Raw genomic sequence first — 26,611 nt, 5'->3', positions numbered from 1 at the left:
TACAGTAACAAAACACAATTTTAACATAAAATTGTCAGAAAAAAATAACAACAAAACGCAGATACAAATGTCTAGGCTGGAATTTCGAGTCGTCGTCTTGTTGATTACAGGATGTGTTGCTTGCAAACGTACAGACGGCTCTGCTGGGGTCTTGAGTGCTTGCAGAGGCGGGAGGAGGGTTTCAGAGCAGTCTACACCTGCCTCGGAGCTCCAATGCAAGGTAACGCACGTTAAACTTCGTTGCTGTTATGGCAACATGAGTGACTTGCTGTTGCTAAACGCAAGCAAGACGAGACCGAAGTCAATCAACTTAGCAAGCAGGCGTCTCGATCGCGTTCCTGCTCTTATCAGCAAACTACAGACTCTTCAGTCAGTCAGCTTCAAGAACAACTCTCTCACTTCTCTGTGTGATGAAATCACTCATCTCAAAGAGGTATTAATACATATCAACGAACATTGAAACAATTTATAAAGTTAAATTTTGGAGAGTCCGTACACAACGATTAACAAATAGATGGTACTGGTACTTTACTTATTTGATTAATTAAAATTTAGATTATCGGTATGAGTTTGTTTGTTATTTTTATCTCCTAAGTACTTAAAGCGTACAATTTAAATGTTTCCATTTTTATTTTATTTATAAGTTTATTAGTATATTGGATTATTTTTGCAGGGCTTTATATCTTTTTGCAAACATTGAAAATACCAGAAACAAGAAAATTGCATGCTCTTTACCTCTCGAGGAAGTTGTGTTTTATCTGGTTGGTTTTTGGTTAGTTCGTTTGCTTGTTTGTAGACAGAATTACTAAAAGCGTGTTGATTGATTTTGATGAAATTTGACAGGGTTACAGAACTTTAATAGAGGAAGAATATCAGTTATTCCTAAGAATTAATGTGATGTTATTTAAATGATACACAGCTAAGGCAGTCTCTCGTACGTAGTCAGACCCTTTTCCCACGTCATACTTCCACGAAACCCTTTGTCAATTTTAGCAGTAATTACTATTTACACGACAAATTGTATTTATTTGTTAAAATAAAGTGGTAAAAATGCTCATACAGTGTGTGGTGTGGTTGAATGGTAGCCGTGTAATTTACATGTTGTGCTTGTTTTACTTGGTAATTAGAGCTTCCTGATTCGGTTTTGTTTGGCAGCTGACATCTGTAAATCTTGGTAATAACCATCTGTCGTGTGTCCCCGATCAGCTTAGTTTCCTTCCTAAGCTCAACATTTTGCACTTGTTTGGAAACCATATTTGTGAACTTGCTCCGAATGTTGTCGGTAAGTGTTTACCTTAATTTCTGTTTATTACTTTGTATAAACATATCGGTCGGTTATGTGCATTAATAGTTTCTTTGCAAGGACTGACCCTTTTAAACTTGAATGATAATCTTCTGACATTTCTACCTTCACAGATCTCAAGGTATGAGTACTTCATTGTGATTGAAAATGCATATGTAATACTGTATGATAGAAAGACTGTCGTAGTATTTCTTGGCATACATGTATCTTTACTTTGATATGTTTCCATGCAATATATTTACATGTAATATATATATATATATATATATATATTCATTTAATTTCCTGATTATTTTTATAATTCTTTTGAATATGAAATATTGTTTTTTGGACATTTGTTAACATATAATATCATGCCAATTTTTGTTAGGTATATGGTTACAATTACAATTGACAGTAATTGTAATTGTAATTACAATTACAATTAATTAAGCTTCCAAGAGTCAAAGATTATGTTGTAGTTTTGACATTAGAAAATCATATCATAGCGTTATTAGACTAACAATACTTAGTGGCTTAAGTCTATTTTTCTTATTGAACAGTACAATGCAGATGGCAATGCGTAGTGTGCAGTTGTCAATACATGCATATAGCTTTTCTACTAGGCTGTCCAATTTTGTTTATCTGTTGTAAGCGAGCTTGTAAATTGTTTTCATTATGACAAGAATCACCGATAGTAATATATATCCTTAATCACGTGCTATCAATTCTGACTGTTTCGTTAACATCATGAACAATGACTTTGTAACTACTACAATGGTGGATACAGGATTTTATAGAGACTTTTTATTGCTTATGACATGGTCACGTCTTATTGTGTCAACTTGAAGACTATTAGATATACATTACTTTATCATAGACATGTCAAGAGTTTTCTTGATCTTTAATATTGTATTTGAGTAGTTTGGGTCAGCTTCAGTGGTTGAGTCTTGCTCGCAACCAACTGACTGTACTACCACCTGAAATTGGCCGTCTCAATGAGCTAAGAGAACTTAACGTGTCTGACAATCTACTAACACTGTAAGGTGTGGGACTCAGTTGCCATCTCATTCACTATACTGTAATTGTATTGCAGCTTGCCTGATGAAATTAGTCATTTGAAGAAGTTGAAAAAGTTGTACTTACAGAAAAACAAACTTCCAAGATTGAACCATGTGGGTACTGCTATTTGTTTGATTTCATTGATTATGTTTAATGCATAATTTTAAACATCATTAATTTAAATTTAAATGTTATTTGTTTAGAATATTGAAGGCTGTGTAGCATTATTGGTAGTAGATGTATCCGTCAATGAACTTGTTTCCTTTCCATACGAGGTTTGTTTCATTTCCTTTATCTGTTCGTATGTTCACAGTATGAGCCATTCGTCTATATCTGCATATCCTTGTATATCATCAACATTATTAGCCTTGTCCCCAGACTCACTTGAGCTTGGCATTGTTCGTTTCCTGTATGACACTTTCAACATATGAGAACCGGACACTGCCAAACTCACGTGAGTCTGGAGCCGAGGCTAAAAATTATATTTTTCAATAGATTAAGTCTTTGTCACTGAATGAGTTGTACTGCGAAGCTAACCCTCTGCTACAAGAACTTCCAGTTTCATCAGAACAGGAAGATGAAGTATTGTGCCTTCGAGTAATGAATTCAGTAGATATGAGAGTCAACAGTCGATATGATATGATCAGATGTGATTTCTTCTAATAGGAAGCTGCTGCTCGTATTGTGCTAAAAAGCTTGAAAGATAGGTAATTGTTTTATTCATGATTACTACTATAATATAATTAGTATATATACATATATATATATATATATATATATATATATATATATATATATATATATATATATATATATATATATATATGTATAACTTCTATGTAGTAATTAATTAATGTAAATTTGGCTATTGTGGTTGATCCTTTTTAATTTGTGGCTTTCTATCTTCTTCCGCTTTCTGCATTCATAATCATCATATTCAGTTAATGTCAATAGTTTCATGGTTAAGTATGTTTTATGTGTGTTTGTGTCCTCTTTTACTGCAGAACTTCTCGTTCACGTGTCTTATTGAAATTTCATCCAGAGCTGAGAAAATCGCTTGCAGCTGCTCGGAAGTGTGCTGTATGTAGAGAGTCATTTTTGAATACGTGGCTGGAGTGTGTACAATTTGTTAGCAGTCGCAAAGTATATAACATCTTACATGCACTTTACCCTGTCGGGTAATGGTCGTTTCTTGTGTAGGTGCTTGGAGTAAAGAATAATGCAGGAGTTATACCACTTCGAGTTCTACTGTGTTCCTATCGATGTTTCAATGTTGGAGCACATAACTATTATGGAGTCGCATTGCCTTGAGTTACAGGAAGAGTATATTATGACGTTTGTAAAGTTAACTGAAGTTTGTCAGACAGGTAATAGTGATGGTTGTGCTTCTGCAGCATGTAGTAAAATTTCTGCCATGACGATTTCATTGTATTGATACTGTCAGGTTGCATGGAGTCAGATGATATACTGTAGATGTAAGAAAAGTAAGGAGTAGTGAGAAGAGGCCACGAATTCATGTTACAGTGTTTGTGAATAGGCGCACATATGCACCTTCATGTGCACGCACGCACACACACACACACACACACACACACACACACACACACACACACACACACACATTGGAGTCGTTTAATATCATATGATCATATCATATGTTTACAGTTTTCAATCAATCTTATAGCAAATTATCATTACCTCAAATGTGTCATTTGAGTTTGAACAAATTCGTTTGGTGTCTATCGTACAGGAATAGCTAAACAAACAATTGAATTTTTTCAAGTCTGCAGTTTAGGTGATATACTCATGCATCGACAGCAGGTCTTCAGGCACAGAAGCTCTATATGGATTCATAGTTGCTGCTGTAGTAGTATAGATGAGACACTGGCTGTGAATGCCAGAAATAGAAATATATAATTTTAAAAAATATCAGTATCTGTTAAGGTCAATTTTGATCGAGTTCAATGACAGCTGTGGCACAAACCTCAATCATTTAGTTACAAATGTTAGAATGACAAACATCTGTAAATGATTAGTCTCGGATAGCCAGACCCTTCCGGTAGTTTCGCATAGCCAAACCCTTGCTGCCGGAATGATGTAGGCAGGAAGTGTATGGCTACGCAAGACTATGAAATGATCTCTCAAAATGATTTTGCGACTTCAATAAGAGCCAAATACAGTACCACCATTGAATTTCAATGCCAGTATGAGTTCATGGCAATTGAAAGAATCCAGGGTCAGTGACCCTTCAGGCCATTTTAATTTTTAATTTTCAAAATTCAATTTCAAATGAAAATTGTAATGGCCGGAAGGTTGAACAACCTGGTTTGTCTGGCCATTTCAATTTGCAATTTTTGTCAATGATTTTTAACTTTTTTTGCAGAAAAAGTGAGTTTTGGTTGGAAAATTTATTTTAATTTTAGGGTATTGGACCATTTACACAACAACATTTTCAATTTTAGTTTTCACAAACGAACAGGTTGTAATTAATGAGACGAAGCATAATACAAACTGTTGAGGAATACACTAGAAACACAGCACTGTCTGTGTCTGATTGCTATCAATCAATGAGTCCTGTAATAATCTAAGAGCAAATGCAAATTTGCTATACAACTGTCTGAGAGTATGGCTACTATATCCATCAGTATTGATTAGGTCAAAACGAAATAAATCAGCAAGACACCAATGATGACAATTCCACACACAACAGCGATGGTATTGATTGCCATTGATACAATGGCAAGTTGTCGTCCACCGTATTCATCTTCTGCCCGAAACAGACGGCCCGCCTAGACAAACAACAATCAAGATCACATAATGCAACAACTGGTCATTATTGTAAAGTGTAAATCAAATATGAAAACATGAAGTTTCAAATCTGTATTGTAGTTCGTTGCTGCAATATCGATTTCATAAGTGTAGGATCCACAGGGGCCATGCTCCCAATCAGCAACCTATGGTCACTATATATAGAATAGGGATTGTGAAAACAAGCTACAAGTGGAAGGAAACGAGGAGCTCCAGTAGATGGCAGTGCAAACGCTAAATTTACATCTCAGGGGGTACCAGAGGCATTTTATGGGTTGGTTCTTTTATTGCTGTAGTGGACCTCCCAGTCAGTTCAACAATCTCTATTCTAGTGAATCTATTTACTAGTTACCATGTCTATTGGAAGACATTTGTAAATATATGCATGGTATATATATATATATATATATATATATATATATATATATATATATTTATATTTGTATAATGCAGATAACACAGATAACACATATCCGCCCTAAGGACGGAAGCACAAAGAGTCTAAGTCGCAATATTACAATAATTAGGTAGATAGTCAACACTCACGAGGTCCAATATGTCACTAATCATTCTTGAGTTATACTGCCACAAACGAACAGATAACTGTTCATGAAATTGCCTGGAAGCTTGGCTCAGAGACAAATATATTACATCTACACTTCATATACACTTCATATTACGTGCCAAAGAGTCTTGGAATCTAAATCTGCATCTCGAACGTGGGACCCAAGCCAGTGCTACAGCAGCTTCTGTATACAGCTGATGCTAATAGTGCATGCAGAATCAGTAGAGGCAGATCCAGGATGGGCAGTGGAGGCACATGCCCCTTGGATTACATTGCCAAACGAAAACTTCGAGAATTGCTGCTGTCAGACAAATCTGTGTGGTTGGGTATACGAGTAGTGTAATTGTTGTGTAATACAACGAGACTGCTAAAGCTCTAATAACGAACCATAGAGTGTGTATGAATTACAATTTATATTTATTTATACACGTGTCACACTGAAAAAATATATATATTACAAGTTTGTGCCTCCAGGCTGCATCTCTTGATACGCCCTTGAGTCTGATCTGTTGTGTACATGCAGAGGTATTGTACTGTACAAGTGGACCTCCAACTGAAGTGGGTCGGTTTGTTCTCACCCCTCCCCCCAACCCCTCATAATTACATGCCTGCATCTGCTCTAATTGTCGCAGTTTGTATGTGTGTGCCAGATTTTAGTGGCATAATTAGTGTAGGTAATGTCATTAGTGCAATGTGCATGTACATGTGTGACATTCCTTGGGTTAGGAATGTGCAATACCATGCATTGAGGTTGGGCCCCTGCAACCTGAATGCCATTCCTAATCCTCTGGATTTGAAAGCAAAGAGTCTCTTTATACAGACTTAGCTATTGACATTAATACTGAGAAATAATATTAATCAAATTACTGTGTAACTATTACTGTTTTCACCTCCGCTACAAATTCTTGATTAGGTAAGCTGCTGACTACAGTACTCCCAGTTATGTGTGTATAATGGAAAAATAAAAATAAAAGTCAATCATCAGTCAAGGTAGATTGGTATAGATTCAGTCAACAATGGACATGCATCTAACAATGACTCTGCTTTCTCTTTGCACAGCACATTACAATTCACGTAGTCCATAGCAACAAATGTAAACATACATTGCTGTAGCGAATACTGTAATGAAGGTGATTGAGTATATATGCTGAGTATATACATTCAGGCATTAGCAGTTAGTTAAGTGCTAGCTGTCTGATTTCTTTGCTAGTATAGCAATGACAACTTTGGTTGCCAGGTCCACAACCTAGCCTACAGCCATATAACCCAAACATTAATTAATTAAATTTGTATAAACATATGAACACAGCCAACAAATTTAGTCCCTGCTACACACAGCTGTTGTCCACTGAATCCTAATGAGTATGCAATCAGCACAACATAAATAATTAATATTTGGGTAATGCAATAATCATTCAGGGTATCAGTAATCACTGCAGCTAGGGACAAATATTGCTGCAGTGGTCTCATGTAATAAAGACAGGTATCCTACAATCCAAGCCCAACTGTTAGTTTCTCTCGAACTATCTTGCTACCAAACTACGCAAACAAAACTCGTTCTTTTCTTTTGTGGACATCACTGTCATCAGATTTCATGCACAATAATGATACCAACAATTAATTAAATAAATGTTTATATATATATATATATATAGTAGTAGTAGTAATTATGCAACACGAGGACATCGTGACTTTTTTTACCTTCATTGAAAATATCAAGGCGATGATACCCAAAGGTAGGCAACAGAAAATCGTCGTGAATAGCGACAAGAAGAAATAGTCCTGAGATGTTGGCTCTTCAACGTCTTCTGTCTACACGCGTACGAGACAATTGCAAACCAAAACAAATGTCCCCCACAAAGGAGACAAAGGAGAAACAACTCTAGAACTCACACTGAATTGTTTCATTGCATGTTCCGTCGATTGCATGGCGCCATTCTCGACATTCTGTCCTAAACGGTTGCTTCCGCGCTCGTTGCTCTCTACAAATTCGTCGTCACTCTCACCTGACTCGTTGCTCAACAGAGCTGTCGAGCCCGACGCCATCGTCAGAATGCACAGGCGCAAACTGTTGCTGTCAGGTCACGTGCGAAGAAAACTCGAGAAAGCAAATAATGTCTAGAAGCTACACTACAAGATGTTACTAATGGTGTTACAAATAGGCTTCTTCCCTCATTACCTAATTAGATGTTCTATTTTAGCATGCCTCACCTTAATCAATTATTATTTAATTAATTTATATTTATTTATTGTGTGAGAAGTTTCTGGTATCTTCTATGTATCCCTCAGTCTTCTCTAGGATCAGTCTGATATGTCCAAAGTAATGGTGTATGTATTCCTTCGATTCCTGCCTCATATACAGTAAAGATTAGTAGCAGGTTTGATCAGTACGTCAATCAAGACAAAATGTACCTTTTCAGAGAAACTAGCCACTGCTAGTAGTCTATATTATCCATATACTAGACAGTAAATAATCAACAACAGAAATTGTAGAATAACTGAAGCTTACAAAACACAAATTTCAAAATGCTAAAATACCTAATATACAAATACCATTATTTACAAAGAAATTCATGCACAGAAATTATCAATGGATGACGTCACTGATGTGCCATCGTTTGTGTTTTCACACATCTCTTGGCTCAAAGCCTACCATGCCACCGACAATAATCCCAATAATAGTCATGACTCCGATGACAGTCGCAATCATGTTGACTAAGAAGCAAGTTCGCGAGACCTCCCTTGCTCTAATGAAATCTCTGGAACCAAGGCAATCTCGAACCTACACACGATAGTTGATAAACACCAACTTGCATATCAGTTAGCTTTGGTAGTACTTTCAGTGACAGCATGACGCCAACAACAGCCAAAGGAAAGAAGAAAAACATGTTCATCACAGAGAGCCACATGTAGTCTTTAATCGGGCTGTTGTCAGACACACGTAAAACCTGCAACATTATACTACAAAATAACTAATTTTGAGTAATAGATTGAATTGTATTACACGTCGTCTGAAAACTGGGGTTCCAGACGTTTCAGTCATGATTGCAGTCTTGCCCATGACTGATGGCAATGAAGAGTACGGGGGAGGAGTATTGGATGTGTATGCAGGTGGTGGACTGCTCCACAGAGAACTGCTGGTGTCATCATCGACAACATATGCAGGAGGATCTTCAAGTATGATACAAACAATATACATTAGACAAATTTCATTGATGCATGACTACTATACATAAGATACCACAATCCAGCTGGCCCACATCTTGTTTTGTAAGTTCTTCAGCATTAGCAACCAGACGACACGTGTCCATAATCTTCCTTCCACAATCTCTGAGGAAAACAAACTAAATTCTTGAAAGTCAATTTACACTGAAAATACAAAAAGTAACAAATCAAGCACATCAAAAATCGGGGGAAACCATCGCAAGAATAATGTTTGTAAAAAGGTGTATCATCTTTGTCTCATTTGACACACACACACACACACACACACACACACACACACACACACACACACACTCACGCAGGCAGGCACGCAGGCAGGCACGCACGCACGCATGCACACACACACACACACACACACACACACACACACACACACACACACACACACACACACATGGAAGCTCAAACAGACCGAAAGCAGAGACATAAAGAAGGCAGCTAGGCAAGCAGAAGAGGTAACACACAGATTAGAAAATCTTCTCAGAGAGAGGACAAGTTATCTAGCTGTGCTCAATGCCAAGCCAGAAAATAAACTCTTACAGCTCCTAGATTTTACAACAACAACAACAAAAAGACAAACAACTAAGACAACATGAAATGCAGAGATGAATTAAGAAAAATGTACCACAAAACAGACAGAAGAAAACCCTACTATAAATGTCCAACAGAAGTCATTGTTCGAATCTTATGCCTAAGGTCAGGTTAGACATACCCACCCAACACTGCATACATTGACCTTTCTGGATGACAATAAGAAAAATGATTGCAACTTATACCCACTAAGAAACCCAATTGGGAGCATAATACAGCGTGTGAATATGCCTAGATAGACTAAAATGTTGATCCATATTTCAGAAACTTCAAAATTGTTTCCAATACAATCATAAGCTGAAAATTGCAGAAACAAGATGTCTCCAACAGAAAGAAAACGCTCTCAAGGGTGATGCAGCGAGCAAACGCTTTTGACCTTGTATATTATAGATGTAATATTATAGAGCACGTATACTGTGACAGATATCAGTGGTCCCAATATACAGTCACGTGATAAAATAAATCTAAATTGTCTCATAGAAACTCTTAGCTTTAGACTATTACGCCGATTGACGCAGACAGCACACGAGATAAGAAGTGGCCCGTTTCTTCTACATAGCCTTCGTCCTCTGACACAAAAGGTCGTTCCTTTCATCTCTCCATGATCAAACCACACGGCGCTAATTCATTTAGACGGTTTGTATAGCTATACAAACCTACTATTTCCGCAGATCCGCTAGCTTGAGACCAAACTTCCTACCACTTCTAGAAGACCAAGGGTCACAGTAGTAGAAACCGACCTGGTAATCTAATCGGATATTTGGTAAAGTAGAAAGAGATCACATTCTATTCTTATGGACACGTAGTCGACAAAAATAGTCTCCTCACTCGAACTGCAGCTACGAGGTGGCTTCCATGCAAGCTGTCAAAACACCCAGTTGCTCAAAACTGATTGTAAGCTGATGTACAGTGGCAGACACGGAGCAGAGCCCACTCGAAATTAACATTCTCTAGTTTCTAGACGTGTACGCTGTTTTCCGATCGTTACATCCGTGAAGAATCTGGTCAGACGCGTGATCGCTGCTTCCTACACTTACGTAAACGAAAAGGCTTACTCACCTTTGAAACTTGGCTGAATGTTTCCTGTTATACGGGACAATGTTTACGATTCTGGTCATGTGACAGACGAAGGGCTAAAGATAGCGTATTGCGTTCAAGTTCAAGTCGACCGAAGCGTTTAGAGAGGACGAACAGGCGTTTACGGTATTTGTGACAAGTATCATTGCTAAAAAACGCATCGATGTGTGTGGGGTCTCCTTTCACCTTTTCGTGTAACAGACTTTCTTCCGTTTTTTGACGTCCTAATCACCCATGAGATGTCTTGGTTTCTATTGCTGTATTTGTTTAGTTAGTGCGATAAAGTAACGACTGAATTGACTGTCGAGATGGAACAGCAGCCTTTGATTCGACCGCCTGCCGCAGGTATGATGCGTTCAGTAGCGTATCGTTGAGGGTCTGGGTTAATGACTGGTGTATGACTGAATATAGAAGCTGGACCATCTGCACCGCCTGGTGGTAAGACTGTTTACCGTTTCTGCTTGTTTGTCGTAGATTTCACCTCTCTAGAATACCATTACTGATATTATTTATTTTCGAGTATTATATTTTCGAAAGTTTTTTTCGCATAACTATATCCAAGAAATGTTTTGAGCCTTCAAAAAGTATATCTAGTATCCAGGACCATGTTTATGAGCATGCGCATTATAATCCTAGCTATAGCAGGGTCATGCGGAAATGTTAATTAATTAAAGTAGTACTGACTGAAGACCAAGAAGGGCAACATCATTGTTGGCTTATGGCTTTTCTAGGTCGAAGGACAATCAGATGCCATTCTGTACAGTCATTCTAACTTGTCTTTCTATACCCTTATTTTAATTAAGGCAGTGTTACTGGTAGTTGTTAAATTTCCAAAAATGAAATAAATTGTCTTAGTATACAGGCAACCCTCGATAGAACGACATGCTCAGGACTGGCAATTTGATGTTGTTATATCTTGAGGTCAGTGTATTAAATTTGCGTCAGTGTGAACCTGAATAATGCTTGTTGTTTCATCTTAGTGTAGGGCCAGAGTAATGCGTGTGATTTATATTCTGTACTGTACACAGTGTGGAAAATAGGGAATTATTTTGGCTCGTACAGACTGAGCCTTTGTAAGACATTCTTGTATAGTGTTACATGTCTAATTAGGTGTCTCCCCTTTTGCGGCCATTGTGCATGTAATATTTGATAACCAACTTCCAAAGGACACATGATGTTAAGGTCAGCTGAGGTTTTCTCTTGTAAAGCATGCTGGGAGGCACTTAAGTTTGTGAAATTAACAGTTACACCATTGGAAAGGCCATCACATGCTAAGAGACATTGTTTACACTATTATATATGTGTACTGGTTAATATTTTGTCCAAACACATCCCGACGCTGGTGCAGTATTTGGTCGAACAAACAACACATTTGGTGGGACATTGTTCTATGTCCTGCCGTTATTTTTCACACTTGTACATGCTAATGCACCACTTGTAGGAAAAGATATCTTTCAGGGTTACAAAGTGTTCACTAAGGTTTAATTAGACATTGCCGGACAGGACGTCCTGCCACATTGAGTTTCTTCCGACACAAGGCATAACAGTTGGACAACCTGACAAAATAATAGCAAATTATCTTTTTTTGGCTTATAATATCAAATAGTTATGTTTTGTGGGTAGTACGTAGTACATCTAGGTCTTCATCAGCTACCGATCCATTGACTACCAAAGCGACTTCGGCTAACAGTGCCTCTTGTTGACTTTGTGATGGACTCCACTCTTCCTCAAACAGAGCAATAGAGAGCACGAAACTACCAGTGTTGCTGTCTACAATTAGTATAGTACTCCATCACACTTCCAGGACCTTTGTAGGAAGAGGTGTGTCAGTTGTTTCAGTTCTAGCTTCTTGACAGAATTGTCAGAATCAGTTCGAACAGTTTCACTAATCAAACACGAGTTCCAGCAGTTCTATAACTGCAAATCAAAGGCGCCCTAGAAATGGGATGTTCTGCTGTTTCGATTGCTGCAAAGGTCCTCTCTCCAGAACATGGCGTAGCGAAGTTATGGTCCAAATCAATGCGAACAAAGAGTAGTACATTGTGTACACAATACCGTTGTTAGTGTATGCTATCTAGGATTTATGTAGTGTGGTTTGCGCTAATCCAATTCTAGTTTTCGACACATAGCTTGCGTTTTCTCGAAAATCCCGATGTGACACAGCAGCACCACGTGCACAATGTGGGGATGTGTGCTTGTTGTCTTGCGTCTGCACGTAGCAACATCAGAGAATCCCCAGAAAGCCACGATTGTTTGCCGGCAGAAATTGCTGTGTCTACGTGTTACATGGAACAACTTCCAATTGCCCGTAGCACTACACTGTGAACATGACTGCGAACAGTTGTCACAGAAAGAATTGAGTCTCTGATGCCAGTTTTGATTTGTTGGACACGATGTCCATTTCAAATCTAGGCGATCGGACAAATGCTCAGTTCAGTCGGAAATGTCTGATGTCCGACTGTTATTTTGCACTCTAGGGTTAGAAAATGCCAGGTACACTTTCAGTCGTGTCGCTTCAAGTGTGCACCTTGTAGCAAAATGTGCACAGGATGATGGACTGAGTGACCTGAATATAGGTAAATCGTGTGAGCTCTGTACTCTTGTGCATCTGTTTAATCCCTTGTGTATATCAGCATTGTTATATTGAGTGTTATTCTATCAAGATGTGAAGTACCAGGTTTTGTAGGCATGCACTTTTTTATCCCACGTTTTTGTATTTTATTTATCGAGGGTTGACTCTATCTCAAAGTGATTGCTTAAACATAATTAATATCATTAGAGTAATACTGAGTAATAGAGACATTCTGTATGTTTCTTCATGTGTGTAGAAGATCCTCCTCCGTACGAGGAACCGAAAGCTGACATGTCGAAGCTTCCTAAATATTCGGATGTTGCCGGCTCTCACGGCTACCAGGGACATCAAGGTGGCCACCTGTATCCAGGCATGCAGCCGAACCCTCACATGTATGGTGGATATCAGGCACATCAAGGTGCATATCCACAGCACATGACTGGTCGTGGACAGCAGACGGGCGGAATGACAAGTCGTGTTTATGTTCATCAGCCGATGGCCGGAGGAATGGTTGGAACATGATTGCAATGTCCTGTTGATATCCATATGAATGTGTTGTCATTGGCACTGTAGACGAATGTTATTCAAGGTTCTCCTCCTGACTACCTCGGTCTTTCGATCTTCTCTTTGATTTGTTGTTGCTGTCCTATTGGCATTTTTGCCCTGCTTCAGTCTCTCAAGGTACTAATGCTGTTTATTTACACTCAATTGATGCTTGAAATGTGACCGAGTAGTGTACACCTTGTCCACAAATATTTGGCAAGTTTGTGCAAAACATAGCCCTATATACGGTTGAGGTAGTGTCTTGTTAATGCTTGTGTGTAGAAGATATGTATTCGTAACAATAGGTGTGTATGTGTGCGTGGGTGTAGGTGTGTGTGTGTGTGTGTCACTGTCAGTGTGTGTGTGTGTGTGTGTGTGTGTGTGTGTGTCACTGTCAGTGTGTGTGTGTGTGTGTGTGTGTGTGTGTGTGTGTGTGTGTGTGTGTTTGTGTGTGTGTTTGTGTGTGTGTGTGTGTGTGTGAGAGAGAGAGAGAGAGAGTGAGTGAGTGAGTGAGAAAGAGAGTGAGCGAGTGAGTGAGTGAAAGAGAGAGTGAGTGAGTGAGTGACTTTACGTAGTTAGCTGTGAGTTTGTGTAGGTGTGTTGTAGTGTTTAGTTTGTATTAGTGATAGTGATGTACAAGTTTTCTTGCGAGTGACTGTCAGATAAAGTGTGTTTACCAGTGAAATTGAATAAAGTGAGTGAGTGCGGGTGACGTGTGGGTATACACTTGCACCTTGATTACTATCATGTCATAGACATCCATGGGTACTTACTCAATAAAACGAATTCCCAGTGGATGTGACTCAGAATTGACAGATGCACATTGGGTGGATCTCGCTGATGCAACACCTCTAGAGTGTTGTCATCATCAAGCTGATTGATTACAGTAAGACCTCGTTATTCTCATTATGTTTGTCTTGCTGCTTTTTTCAACTCTGAGATTATAGGAAACAAATACAGATTGATTTATGTAAAGTGGGTTCACATGTAGCTTAGTCAGAAAGCGAGGTATTGGAGTATCGGGTTTTGGAATAACGAGGTTTGACTGTATACAGTGGCAGACAGAGTTGAAAGAAAAACATTCCAGAATTTGTACAGTTATATCTTGTATTACATCACTCATTTGCTATTGTTATGATGGTACGTACCTACAGACAGACATGTATCCAGGGTTGTACCCAGGATTTTTGAAAGGCATGGTGGCCACAATGACCACGCCCCACACCAAGTTTTATCGTCACACACACACACAAAATCTTTGATGCTGGTTTGCTTACTGACATGCTTTGCTTCACAAACTGTCGTCACTGAATCTTCAGGCGCAAAAGACATGCCGTAGATCTGCCTAAATGCTTGTGTCCAGAGTAAGAATACCAACAGATAGTGATGTAAGTAGTGGGCGGTCCATGACAACCACTTATCTTTGAGTACTTGTATAACAATTAAGTTCATACCATAAGGCAGTCTTTGTCTTAATTAAAGGTGCCCGTTCACAATTCACCACGCACGCGCAGGCACAGCCACGCAAACTTGAAAACGTGGCACGATTTCAAGTTGTGTCATAACAAAGCAGAACAAGCAAACATCTTAGGGTGCACCACGTTTTATGACAATCAGCCTTTATTCCTAGTACAAAGAGAAAGGTAAATCGTGTTATTATCCGCCAAGGCAGTTTCGCTCCTTGTACTTGACATTTCGGGAAAGCTAACAACAAATTTGTTAGATTCTTTATCCACATATTTACCATTTACCAACTTGAGAGAGCTTGCCGTTGAACGGCAAAGCGCTTTCTCGATCGTTATCTAGTTGCACGTGACCCAGAATTGGGTGGAGCACAGAGCATCACGTGATGGCATCTGATACTGCAACGTGAAATAAGCCACGGAGATGTGCCGGATGCCACTGGCAACGCAGATCGTGCATCTATCTGTACATGGTAGCTATAACAGCTGGCTGAAATTGAGGTCTAGACTAGCCTCTGCCCGTAGCGACAGACGATGCACCAGTAGCAGTTTCTTCTACAGAAATTCTACAACTGCAAGTCAGATGTATGCGTTTGTACACTGATAAGCTGGTCTACAACTTCATACATGGCAGATGTCTGTCCGGATGCCATCCCACTAGTGCACACTCTGTGCTCCACCCATTTTTCGGTCACGTGCAACAAGCAAAAGATCGAGAAATCGCTTTGTCATTCAACAGCAAGCTATCTCAAACTGGTAAATGGATAAATGTGTGCATAAAGGCACAATTTCAAGTTTGCGTGGGTGTGTCTGCACATGATTGGTGAATCGTGAGCAGGCACATTTAATTGGTCTTATCTCCAAACTATGCAGCCCAGATACTATTTCAAAGTATTAAAAACATTTGGAAAATGAGAAACGTGTAAGGTTGCCATACGAAAAGAACAAGAAGAATAGAGACAAGACCATGTAAGGGTGTGCTGTGACATCTTCCATATACAGACTGACTGAGCAATATGTTATCCTTACATTGCACCATTTTCTCTAGCTAATTAGAGACACTTTAATTAATACCATATTTGCCTGTAATAACACCCTGGGCGTATAGAAAAGAAACGCTTTTTTTCCTGGGCGTATACCAGGGCATGGGCGTTATTTTGGTCCCAGGTGTATATATGGTTGCAATATGCTGTCGTTTTGCCAGTCACCATCTAAACACTTGAAAGCAGAATTACCACAAATGCTTCTAATTATCCATTTGCAAGATCAAAGGTACTTGTATCTGTATACAATCAGCATAGACACAGAAACTAAACACTACACACGCAAATCGGAGTGGTCGGCTTGAAGCCTGTCAAAAGCATCAGGATTGCTAATTGCAACGAAGAAATAGTAAGCACTTTCACGTAACACAGACACCAGCTCATCAAACGCACACAGATGGAGATGAATGTTATGCGGACCTCATTTTGTTTGGTCTGCGTATGCGTATCTTTGCCGTATACTTCGGCATGGGCGTTTTTCGTGCTGAAAGTTTTGACATGTCACACATGGGCATGTATACGGGTATGGGCATTATTACGGGCGAATACAGTATGTGTTGTATATTTTACTACTTATAGAAAATGATGGAATGTAGGGATGATGTATTGCTCAATCTGTATACCAAAGATTTCACAGCACATCCTTACATGATCTTGTTCCTATTCCTTTTCGTACCGCAACCCTACGTCTTTCATTTTTTCAAAATGTTTGTTGTACTTGTTTGTGTTCTTTGTCTGCATAAGTGTAGATGTGCGCAGCGGTAACGGTGTATGCGAGCAGTGCAATTGGCAAGGTGGACAGTGAGGCTAGAAATCGACACATTCCTCGTGTAGCACTCGGTACTAGAAACATGTAGGTTGGATTGAGTCTTTGATCACTGGAAGCGTTGTGGAAGGCAACTACTCATACAGTCTACACGGGACTGGTGTGAGCATGTGTTCGAATGAAGTGGAAGGTGTAGCGTCTGCGTCATCGAGAAATCTTACGCAGGGGTCAATCTCTCAAGAGGGGACCATGCACTGCAATAACAAATTTGAATAATCATTGTCGTACTTCGTTGCAAGCGCAGAGGTTTGGTATAGAAATCGGCTTTGTAGCATAAACGGTTGATACCAATACCCGCTGTTACATGAACTAAACATAAGCTCAATCTTACATACCAACACTACGGCATTCGTGATAGAACTAACTCTTTGCCTCAGACAACTTTTATATTTTTCTAAAGCAAATCCATTGTCTTCATAGCTAATCACTGCCTACTGAGTGAAACAGCGCAGACCTGTACTCAAGGTAGGGCATAACACCGTGCTTTTCATATTTTGGAGACAACCCTGGTTATAGGGGTTGTAACGTAGGCGTTTTATAGTACAGTTTTGTAAGGTAGTTATTTGTTGAGAAGAGTATAGATATTTACTAAGGGTGCATACCACTTTGGGTGTTGTTGGGCTTTTATTTCAGTCTCATTATGTACCTTTCCAAAACATACTGCACTGAAATGTTCCATGAAATGACTTGGTTTGTGATAATAGTGAGTTTGATTGTAACACCATTTACTCTGATTTTAAATTAATTTTTGTGTTTACCGGTAATGGGCACATTTGTGCCATGTTGCATATCGAATGTCATTCATCCGTATTATGTGCAGACTCGAGATTTGGTGGCCTCTGGAAATATCTCGGAAGCAGTGGAGACGTCTCGTTCTGCCCGAGTTTTGAACCGAATCGCCATTGCCATCGGGACGTTTGTGATTGCGGCCATTGTCACGGCAGTAACAATCGCTATCATTTCTTCAGGTAATGATTCCGGGCCCTAGATTGTCATACGAAAGCATTGGTAGGACTTGAGCTTTCTGCAGTATACTGGATGCTGTTTAGCTGTTGCATTGACTGTCATTGTGTATTGATTCTGCTGCTTTTAGTTGTTCTAATTCTTACTCGGTGCTTTGGTAGTTAGTGTCTACTGTGGTAGCTTTATTCTTCATAGCTAGATTTGTCTATTTGTGATGCACGTAGAGCATCAATTGAATAGTTATTTATACGTACTTGATTTGGGAGGCAAATCTGGAAGAGATCGTAGAAGTGTTGGGGTGGAATGAATTTATGTGGACCGCGAAGGTGCATTGGATTGGTAGCATACATTAAATTGATGATTACTCTAACATGTAAGTCTTATTGTAATGATAGCTGACAGTCACGATGAGGATGTACTGCCATACATTTATATCAATTTGAAGGATTAAGAGGCCATGTTCAATTTGAGCTCAGTTACTAATATTAAACGACTTTTAGGACCAAGGAGTTTACAAGAAATTATTTTATAAAATATCGTATTTTTGGGTGTTTGGACAGGAGTCACTGAGGTTATACAAGGAGTGGATTATTCATGCTCGTGTCACGTGACGTTTGTCATGTGATTTATTTTACTGTGTAATTGCAGACTTCTTCGTCCTTCTTGCTCATCAACTTTCAAGTAAATCGTGTGAGTCAATTTATTTTTGGTGTATTATGGCGCGTAGCAAGGATTAATGGCGGCGTATGCATGGTAAATGCCAGTGTACGTATTGCTATGTCGTAGTAGTGCGCCACAGAATGCGTTAGAAATGGACTGATAGCATTAGCATGATTAGATTGCACGTCTTTCGTATGTAGAGTAGCTAGACGAATGTACTTTCTACTAGGGGCGCTTTCGCTTCAAACAGAGTCTGGAAAGTACTCACCACTACCAACCTCTACCAGCGCACGAGCTGCCAGAGGTTGGGAGAGGGGCGTGCTCTTCCAACGAGCTGTAGAGTTGGTAGAGCTGGCTCTTTTAGAAGTTGGAAGGGAGCTTGCACACGCGTACGGAGCCTCTTCTGGAAGAAGCTGGAAGAGCGCCCAATCGAATATGGCGCGCCATGTGTGTCAAAAGTCGTTTCGTCGGCTCATTGATGTCGATTCGTCGGCTCGTTGATGTCGTTTCGTCGGCTGGTTGATGTCGTTTCGTCGGCTGGTTGATGTCGTTTCGTCGGCTGGTTGATGTCGTTTCGTCGGCTGGTTGATGTCGTTTCGTCGGCTCATTGATGTCAGCGGGTGACCTCAGGGTGCGTGACCATTTCGTCCATTTCATTTTCAACAATTGAATAAATATTGAATTAGAAATTGAAAATAGCCTAGAAGTTGCTTGTAATCTCAATATTCAATTCTATTAAAAATTAAAATTGACTGATTGACAAACTATAATTATCTGCGGATTATAATAAATATTGAAAACATACTTAATTTCTAAACAATTTTCTATTTCAATTCAAAGCAATATTGAAATTGCAAGCACGTTAGTTTAATTTTCAATGTTAAATTCAATAACAATTTAAATTTAATTTAATTTTAAATTTTATTTTTATTTTAAATTTAAATTTTAAAAAGTACATTTTGATTAAAAATTGAATGTCAAATTAAAAATTGACTGGCGTTGTTTGCTTTTACCTGCGAATTTTCAACACTTGCCGTGTCCACTGTGGACGCGGGCCCGCCACACGCGGGGAAGTTCCTAGAGGCACTAACCTTAGTGGATACAACAGATCAACAATTCACAGGTAAACACTTTGTGTTATGATAAGGTTCTTACAGGCCTGTACAGGCACCTCTACACGTTGTTGTAATACATTGTTGTCTAGAGATGTACGCATGTTAATTAACACGTCGTAGCTTGTTGTATCCACTAGGGTGCCTGTTATAAGAAAGCCTTTATACAGCCTTTAGGGACTTCCCCGCGTGTGGCGGGCCCGAGTCCACAGTGGGCACAGCAAGTGTTGAAAATTCGCAGGTAAGAGCAAACAACGCCAGTCAATTTTTAATTTGACATTCAATTTTTAATTTGTCTCAAAAATTAAAAATGGAATGGACCAATTGGCCATGCAAATTCAAAATTCAAAATTTAATTTTTAAAATTTAAATTAAAAATAAAAATAAAATTTAAAATTACATTAAATTTAAATTGATTATTGAATTTAACATTGAAAATTAAACTAACGTGCTTGCAATTTCAATATTGCATTGCATTGAAATAGAAATTGGTTAGATATTAAGTATGTTTTCAATATTTATTATAATCCGCAGATAATTATAGTTTGTCAATCAGTCAATTTTAATTTTTAATAGAATTGAATATTGAGATTAAAAGAACAAGGATGAAGAGATACTCAAGCACAAGCGCGTTTTCTAGATATGCGGTAGTATTGAGGAGTTCTGCTTGAAAGTCTGGCGGGAAAACCGCTCTATCGACACCATTTTACTTTAGAGAGGAAGAACTGAGAGCAAGAAGGCAGATCTTTATAATTTTGGCATTCACATTCGACATTTTGACATATCCGTAACATTCATCCCTAGACGCGTAGATTTGTTTCCAGTGGGCGGAGCTTAATCGATTAGAGAACACCCGCGTGGGCGTTACATATGACAAAATCGCTCGTTCACGTACACAAAAGCGAAAACAACGGAGTAACTTATCTACATTGATCGATTTGTCTTCGTAAGATCTACTCATTCTAGTTAAGTTCAGACTTCTCCTCTAGTTAGTAGTGGCGAAGCCATTGTAAGTAGATTTACTTGCATGGGTGTTTTTGAGTAGCCTCGCCCCAGATGTACTGTGATTGCAGGCCCGGATGCACCGCCATCACCACAGTGCTTTGTAGTACATGTAATGGCGATGGCTGTGCATCCAGGCCTGCAACCACACTGGGGCGAGGCCCTGTGTTGAGGCGTCTGCAACTCGTTACAGACGACCAGAGCTATATCTAAATAGCTCTGCACACGACAACAGTCTCGTGTAGCCAGACTTTATCACGCGTACCCCTAAGTGTATGTGGACAGCACGCGGGAGAGGGTTTGACTACGCGAGGCTACACAGTATTTTAAATTTGAGCGTCCATGCAGAACTAACTCAGTAGCTACTTGGTTTTATTTACTTGCCACCCCATAAACAATCGTGTTATGTAGCCGAGGTGATGCCTAAAATTCAAAATTGAGAGAAGCCTGGTCCCCTCCACAGCTTGCAAAGAACCCTATTGCCATTTTTGTGTGGTACATGCGTACATTACACCTTATTGAATAATTTTAGTGTGTTACATATCTTTACGCACAGGTCAGGTGTGCATGGGCGGTCTTTATACCATAAATCGCATGGACAAAGATTGATCATGAATGCAGTAGTTTGTTTGTTTATTTGTAGATTGTTGCATAATGGACAAGGAACCTCTTATGAACGATCCAGAATCAGGTATGCTAAGTTTTGCACAAACTAAATTATATATACTAATTAAGAATATTAGATATATACCGAGAGTTCAATTGAAAGCCGTATAGGACCACGCCCCTTTCTGTTGTGCGACGTGAATTAGAAGCCTCGGCAACTAGTTTTACGGTATCCTTAGGCGCCTCGCATTGGTAAGTAAGACGTCCAACGGAGTTTTCTGACCGTTCACTGAAATGCTGCACTCTAGCTAGACACTTAAAAATTTTTGGTATTTTTTGAAACCCTGTCTTGAAAGTAAACATGCAGACTTCCTAGTAATTTACATTATGTATCTAGGCCGTGTAGTCGTCGTTTCTCGATCGTGATCAAGGCAATTGAAATGTACAGTATAATATATGCACTCGGTTCAGTTGTAACAACAGTGGTATGACATAGATATTGATATTAGCTAACATGGACTATCAACAGTGTTAGACTCAGCACAGAGTAGTAGATCTGTGCCCCTTTTGATCATTCCAATTTTGCATTTCAATGCTGTTAAAAAGTGCAGAGTCTCAAATATTTTAGTGAACATTTGATATTTTTGCAAACCATTAAGGAAAAATTTGCAATTGTGGTTGAGCAGTGATTCTATTGTTTGCTAAGGACGTTGTTTAACTGTTAGAATTATATCTTATTGTCAATTGTTAGATTTTAATGTTTACACAAATTGAAATTTTAGCAGTGGCAGTGGTACCATGTGATCATTCTAATTTTGTAACCTAACATCTTCGTCAACATCCTGGCCTACTTATAAAGTGAGAAAATTTGCATGGCCGTAGCCTGAACTGTTTCACACTACAGATGTACTGTAAATACCGGCTGTACAGCTAGAAGGCTAGACGTACCTGACAATAACGGTTAGTGTTCTTGATAGATAGACTACCATAGAAACTACATATGCAATTAAACTTCATTAATACAATTAGCACCTACAGCCGACCTATAGTGCATTGTGGTGGCAAATTTTCTCACTTTATATGTTGGTCTTTATCTTGAGCAAGATGTTAGATTACAAAATTAGAATGATCAAAATGTACCACTGCCACTGTTGCAATTTTCAATTTGTGTAAATATTAAAATGTAACAATTGACAATAAGATAGATTTTTTAACAATTGAGCAACGTCCATATCAAACAGCAGAATCACTGCTCAACCAAAATTGCAAATTTTTGCTTTAAGGTTTGTAAAAAAATCAATGTACACTAAAATATTTGAGATAGTTTCAATTTTAGCAGCATTGAAATGCAAAAATTGGAATGATCAAAAGGGGCACAGACCATAGCAAAGGATTGATCATACAGGGGCTGATGTGTGAATGGTTGACTGTAGGTGGCATTCAACTCCTGAACGTGTTTAATTCTTGGTTGTCAAGGTCAGACATTCCTTAGCTGCAATACAAAAGGATGGGACGACAACTTTGTGAGGCTTTTTCTTCGTCGTTTGGTCATTTGCACGAATACTTCCTCTAGTGATCTGCATTCAAACACGGAAACGATTTTTTAAGTAGGTCTTTAACTCTTATAGTGAAACATGGTCGTGTTTAGGAGAAATTTGATGTTCATATATATATATATATATATGTATATATGTATGTATGTATATATGTATGTATGTATATATATATATATATATATATATATATATATATATATATATATATAGATAGATAGATAGATAGATAGATATATATTTAAATTTTTATTATCTTTTTAAAAAGTATCCCAAAACCAACCCAAACCCCCACTCTACAAAAAGTCTAGAACGTCATCGGAGCAATCTACAGACAATATATATTTGTGTTTCTGATAGATCCTCCGCCTGCATATAATGTACAATCAAGCCAGGCTTATTACCCTCCTTTTGGGTATCCACATCCTGACAACAGAGCACCTGTACATGTGTATACTCATCAGCCAGTGATGTCAACTGCAATGGTGGAATTAAGTCAAGACCCTACTACCCTATACTTGATTGTAAAGAAATCGTGTTTGTTATTAGATGACAACTGTTGAAGGGGTGCCATCTGACTACTTGTATCTGTCCATTTTAAGTCTGATTTGTTGCTGGCCGGTCGGTTTGTTTGCAGTTCTAATGGCTATTAAGGTAATACATATTTATAAGACAATACTGTCAAGTGTATCACACTGATATAATAAGTATGGGGTAATTAATTATCATGACTTGCGTGCTATATATGCAAGATGTGTGGGGTTATTGTCCAAAGTGAAGCCCACTCCAAGTGCTGGCACAGAACCTATATACCTCGCTCATTATAAGATAAGTTATTTCCACCATGATCACGTGATATGTATTGTATAAGTGAGAGGGGAGTATTAACTGGAAGTAAGTTATTGCACACTGGCTTTGCAATGCGTCATACATCATCTCAATACGTCCTTGTATTGTGACTGGTTCTATGTCACATGACCATAGTAAGTATAACATGGAGCTATCGGTATCACTCGTGCTATATACTCTTACCTTGGACATTAATACTCACAAATATTTATGTATTCATTTATGACAGCTGGATTTAAATTTGTTGTCGGTTTCTTCCGTCTCTACTGCTGATAATTGTTCGACATGGCCATTGTTTCAACATTCTGATTTTGCCTAGCAAATACTATAACAATGCTGTCAGCCTGCATTAAGTAAATGATTGAAATTAACGAACTAATTTGCAAATCATGGCATGTACTAAATGAGTAATACACACACACACACACACACACACACACACACACACACACACACACACACACACACACACACACACACACACACACACACACACACACACACACACGTGACACACACACGTGGACAAACACACGTGACACACACGCACACACACACACACACACAGACACACACACACACACACACACACACACACACACACACACACACACACACACACACACACAAATACGACTGTAAGAAAAAGTACCATATAATTTCTAAAGCAGTACATGACTATCTAATTTGCTGATAATTTGTACTCACTACTATAGATGAATCTGTTTTACACATCATTACTTTGTGTACTAAATGGTTAATTAATTTTTTATTGTTATACGGTCCTGGTTGTATAGACTCGTGATATGATTGCGCATGGAAACGTGGATGGAGCAAAGGAAACATCAAGAAAGGCTCGACGTATTGCCATTCCGGGGGTGGTAATTGGTTGCATGTTGTTTGCAGCTTCTGTCATCATCAATATCGCAGTTAGGATTTAGACTTCAACGTGTCTTGACAATAAATGCAGGATATGACGTCAGTTGCTTAGTTGTTTGCTAGACTGTCATGTTTGCTAATGATTGATTAAATTGTGACGTTGTTTTATGTACTATGGTACTTATGTGGACAAATTTCTGATAGTGTTGTAGACGATGCCAAACGGATTCAGGCATGGGGTACGTGCCTCACGCCCCCTTCAGAGGCTGACACAAGCTGGTTGAGAAAAGCATTGTTTTGAGCAATTGCAGAGTCTAGCCTTTGCAACACTATTGTCTTCGTAGCTAGAGAGTCAGTGTCTCCTCTGGCATTACGCGAACACACACACACACACACACACACACACACACACACACACACACACACACACACACACACACCGCGCACGCACGCACGCACGCACGCACACACACGACTCAACGGCTTATACCAATGACGTCACAAACGCATCACGTTGTCTTTGGGGTCTTTCGAATTATATATATACATGTTTATATACTAGAATTTAAATTTTAAATATGAGAAGAAATGTAAGGGCTCGTACCCAGTTCTCTCCTCGCGTGCACTCCCAATTGTTCTAGCACGTGTTTTTTGAATATTGGATGTTAATTAACTCAAAAATATAATTTTAAATACCATAATCAAGAATTAAAAAACATGCGCTAAGAAAATGGTCATTTGGTGACCAATGTTATATTACAGATTTACAACTTTAAACAAATTATGCTTGTTTGAATATATTCTCTGAAATTGCACTTTTACTCTACTGTGCACTAACTTGATTAGTTAGTACCCGTATTAGTAGAAGTTATGAGTCACGAGCTCCCGTCTCGTGAATTGCGTCAGTTTCGCTTCTTGCTCAAAGAAAGTTCAAGTAAGTTTGTACCAATTTTTCGTAACAATGAAACAATATTGACATATATTAAAGGACATCGTGCTACGCGCCAGTATGTATTGGATCAAAAGCAGACCTGAGCTGGCTCTTTGTTCGAACCTTCTTTACCTTCTCCCCTAAACCTCTTGTTTACGGGCTGAATAATGTATTAAGGACATTCCTTTAAACTGGACTGCTGTCATTGACTTGTTTGCATGCCCAGAGGAATTCGAGAGGAATGCTAGTTGTTCATCTCCTGAATGCAGAACCAAATAAGCTTTGAAGTGACGTTAGTTTTGACGGTATATAGTTGGTGAGTGTCAAATAAATTCCATGTTGTTGCTTACAGTAGGTAGTATGTCAAGTCCCCTTTAGCTCCTGCTGACTGTTCACACAATTTGCTACATTTACTGCGTTGCATGGTTTCTTGTAATATAATTGGATGGCAGCTTGTGCATATATAGAGCAACTGCAAATGATCAGCATTTCTTCGGCTCCAGGTCCCACATGCTTTACGTTAGCAGTTCTTCGATTGAAAAGTAATTTGTATGAACTTGCAGTAAAGCACTAGATACTAACTAACGTACGTATATATCTCCATGCCTAGAAAACTGTGCCTTTCTTGCAATTGATGTTGAGTTACATGGCAAATGTCTAAGGACGTCATAACGTTGATGACATTTACCTCTTCGTGCCCTCTTTCAGTGAAGTTCTGGATTTGACACTGCAGACGAAGTTGACATAGAGTGTCAGTCAAGTTGCTGTAATGTGTCTTCGACGAACAAATCATAGTGTTTTATTCAGTCACGTGGTATGGCCGCTTTTCGAGTCTAGACATAGTTGATTTGGCATTTGATCCACACATTGAATAATGATTCGTTTAGTTTGCGCGTGCAAAGCTATAAGTTTGTTTCACCCGACTGCTTTCACTCTTCACACACACAAAAATATGTAAACAAACAAACAAACAAACAAACACACACACACACACACACA

The 26,611-nt window shown here is 38.8% G+C and overlaps 6 protein-coding genes across 7 annotated transcripts in view; 4 read left to right on the top strand and 2 right to left on the bottom strand.

The window, feature by feature from the left end:
• Positions 1–241: 241 nt before the first annotated feature.
• On the top strand, positions 242–3,775 carry LOC134193229 (leucine-rich repeat-containing protein 69-like). Its single transcript, XM_062662046.1, has 10 exons — positions 242–433; positions 1,156–1,282; positions 1,352–1,424; positions 2,207–2,323; positions 2,379–2,457; positions 2,548–2,619; positions 2,840–2,941; positions 3,011–3,051; positions 3,349–3,487; positions 3,545–3,775. Exons 1-10 carry the CDS (start codon positions 257–259, stop codon positions 3,653–3,655), a joined length of 1,038 nt encoding a protein of 345 aa, XP_062518030.1. The 5' UTR covers positions 242–256; the 3' UTR covers positions 3,656–3,775.
• Positions 3,776–4,801: 1,026 nt separating this feature from the next.
• LOC134192995 (uncharacterized) lies at positions 4,802–7,803 on the bottom strand. The gene is made up of 3 exons (XM_062661769.1): positions 7,611–7,803; positions 7,419–7,529; positions 4,802–5,133 (listed from the first exon to the last, which is right to left on the bottom strand). Exons 1-3 carry the CDS (start codon positions 7,761–7,763, stop codon positions 4,996–4,998), a joined length of 402 nt encoding a protein of 133 aa, XP_062517753.1. The 5' UTR covers positions 7,764–7,803; the 3' UTR covers positions 4,802–4,995.
• A 323-nt stretch (positions 7,804–8,126) lies between these two features.
• On the bottom strand, positions 8,127–10,622 carry LOC134192994 (uncharacterized). Its single transcript, XM_062661768.1, has 5 exons — positions 10,593–10,622; positions 8,959–9,047; positions 8,722–8,888; positions 8,555–8,665; positions 8,127–8,499 (listed from the first exon to the last, which is right to left on the bottom strand). Exons 2-5 carry the CDS (start codon positions 9,026–9,028, stop codon positions 8,344–8,346), a joined length of 504 nt encoding a protein of 167 aa, XP_062517752.1. The 5' UTR covers positions 9,029–9,047; positions 10,593–10,622; the 3' UTR covers positions 8,127–8,343.
• A 15-nt stretch (positions 10,623–10,637) lies between these two features.
• Positions 10,638–18,269, top strand: LOC134192992 (trafficking regulator of GLUT4 1-like). Of its 2 annotated transcripts, none has more exons than XM_062661766.1 (6): positions 10,638–10,736; positions 10,882–10,955; positions 11,022–11,048; positions 13,439–13,692; positions 13,756–13,863; positions 17,878–18,269. In XM_062661766.1, the coding sequence occupies exons 2-6, from the start codon at positions 10,919–10,921 to the stop codon at positions 18,043–18,045; spliced, it is 594 nt and encodes a 197-aa protein (XP_062517750.1). In that variant the 5' UTR covers positions 10,638–10,736; positions 10,882–10,918; the 3' UTR covers positions 18,046–18,269. The 2 variants fall into 2 exon arrangements, with proteins under 2 accessions (XP_062517750.1, XP_062517751.1); XM_062661767.1 differs by having other exon boundaries at positions 10,663–10,736; positions 10,886–10,955.
• A 368-nt stretch (positions 18,270–18,637) lies between these two features.
• Positions 18,638–24,946, top strand: LOC134193296 (trafficking regulator of GLUT4 1-like). Its single transcript, XM_062662118.1, has 5 exons — positions 18,638–18,708; positions 21,438–21,485; positions 23,314–23,438; positions 23,503–23,607; positions 24,600–24,946. Exons 2-5 carry the CDS (start codon positions 21,449–21,451, stop codon positions 24,741–24,743), a joined length of 411 nt encoding a protein of 136 aa, XP_062518102.1. The 5' UTR covers positions 18,638–18,708; positions 21,438–21,448; the 3' UTR covers positions 24,744–24,946.
• A 597-nt stretch (positions 24,947–25,543) lies between these two features.
• LOC134193297 (synapse differentiation-inducing gene protein 1-like) overlaps positions 25,544–26,611 on the top strand; it is a 3,704-nt gene continuing 2,636 nt past the window's right edge. The window contains exon 1 of the mRNA XM_062662120.1: positions 25,544–25,615. The gene's annotated coding sequence lies outside the window, so the exon portion shown is untranslated. The remainder of the gene's footprint in view (positions 25,616–26,611) is intronic.

This window comes from Corticium candelabrum, chromosome 17, assembly GCF_963422355.1.
Source record: "Corticium candelabrum chromosome 17, ooCorCand1.1, whole genome shotgun sequence".
In the NCBI taxonomy this organism is placed as follows: domain Eukaryota; kingdom Metazoa; phylum Porifera; class Homoscleromorpha; order Homosclerophorida; family Plakinidae; genus Corticium; species Corticium candelabrum.
The sequence above is the reverse complement of the archived record's forward strand: the minus strand, read 5'-3'. Positions and strand labels throughout refer to the sequence as shown.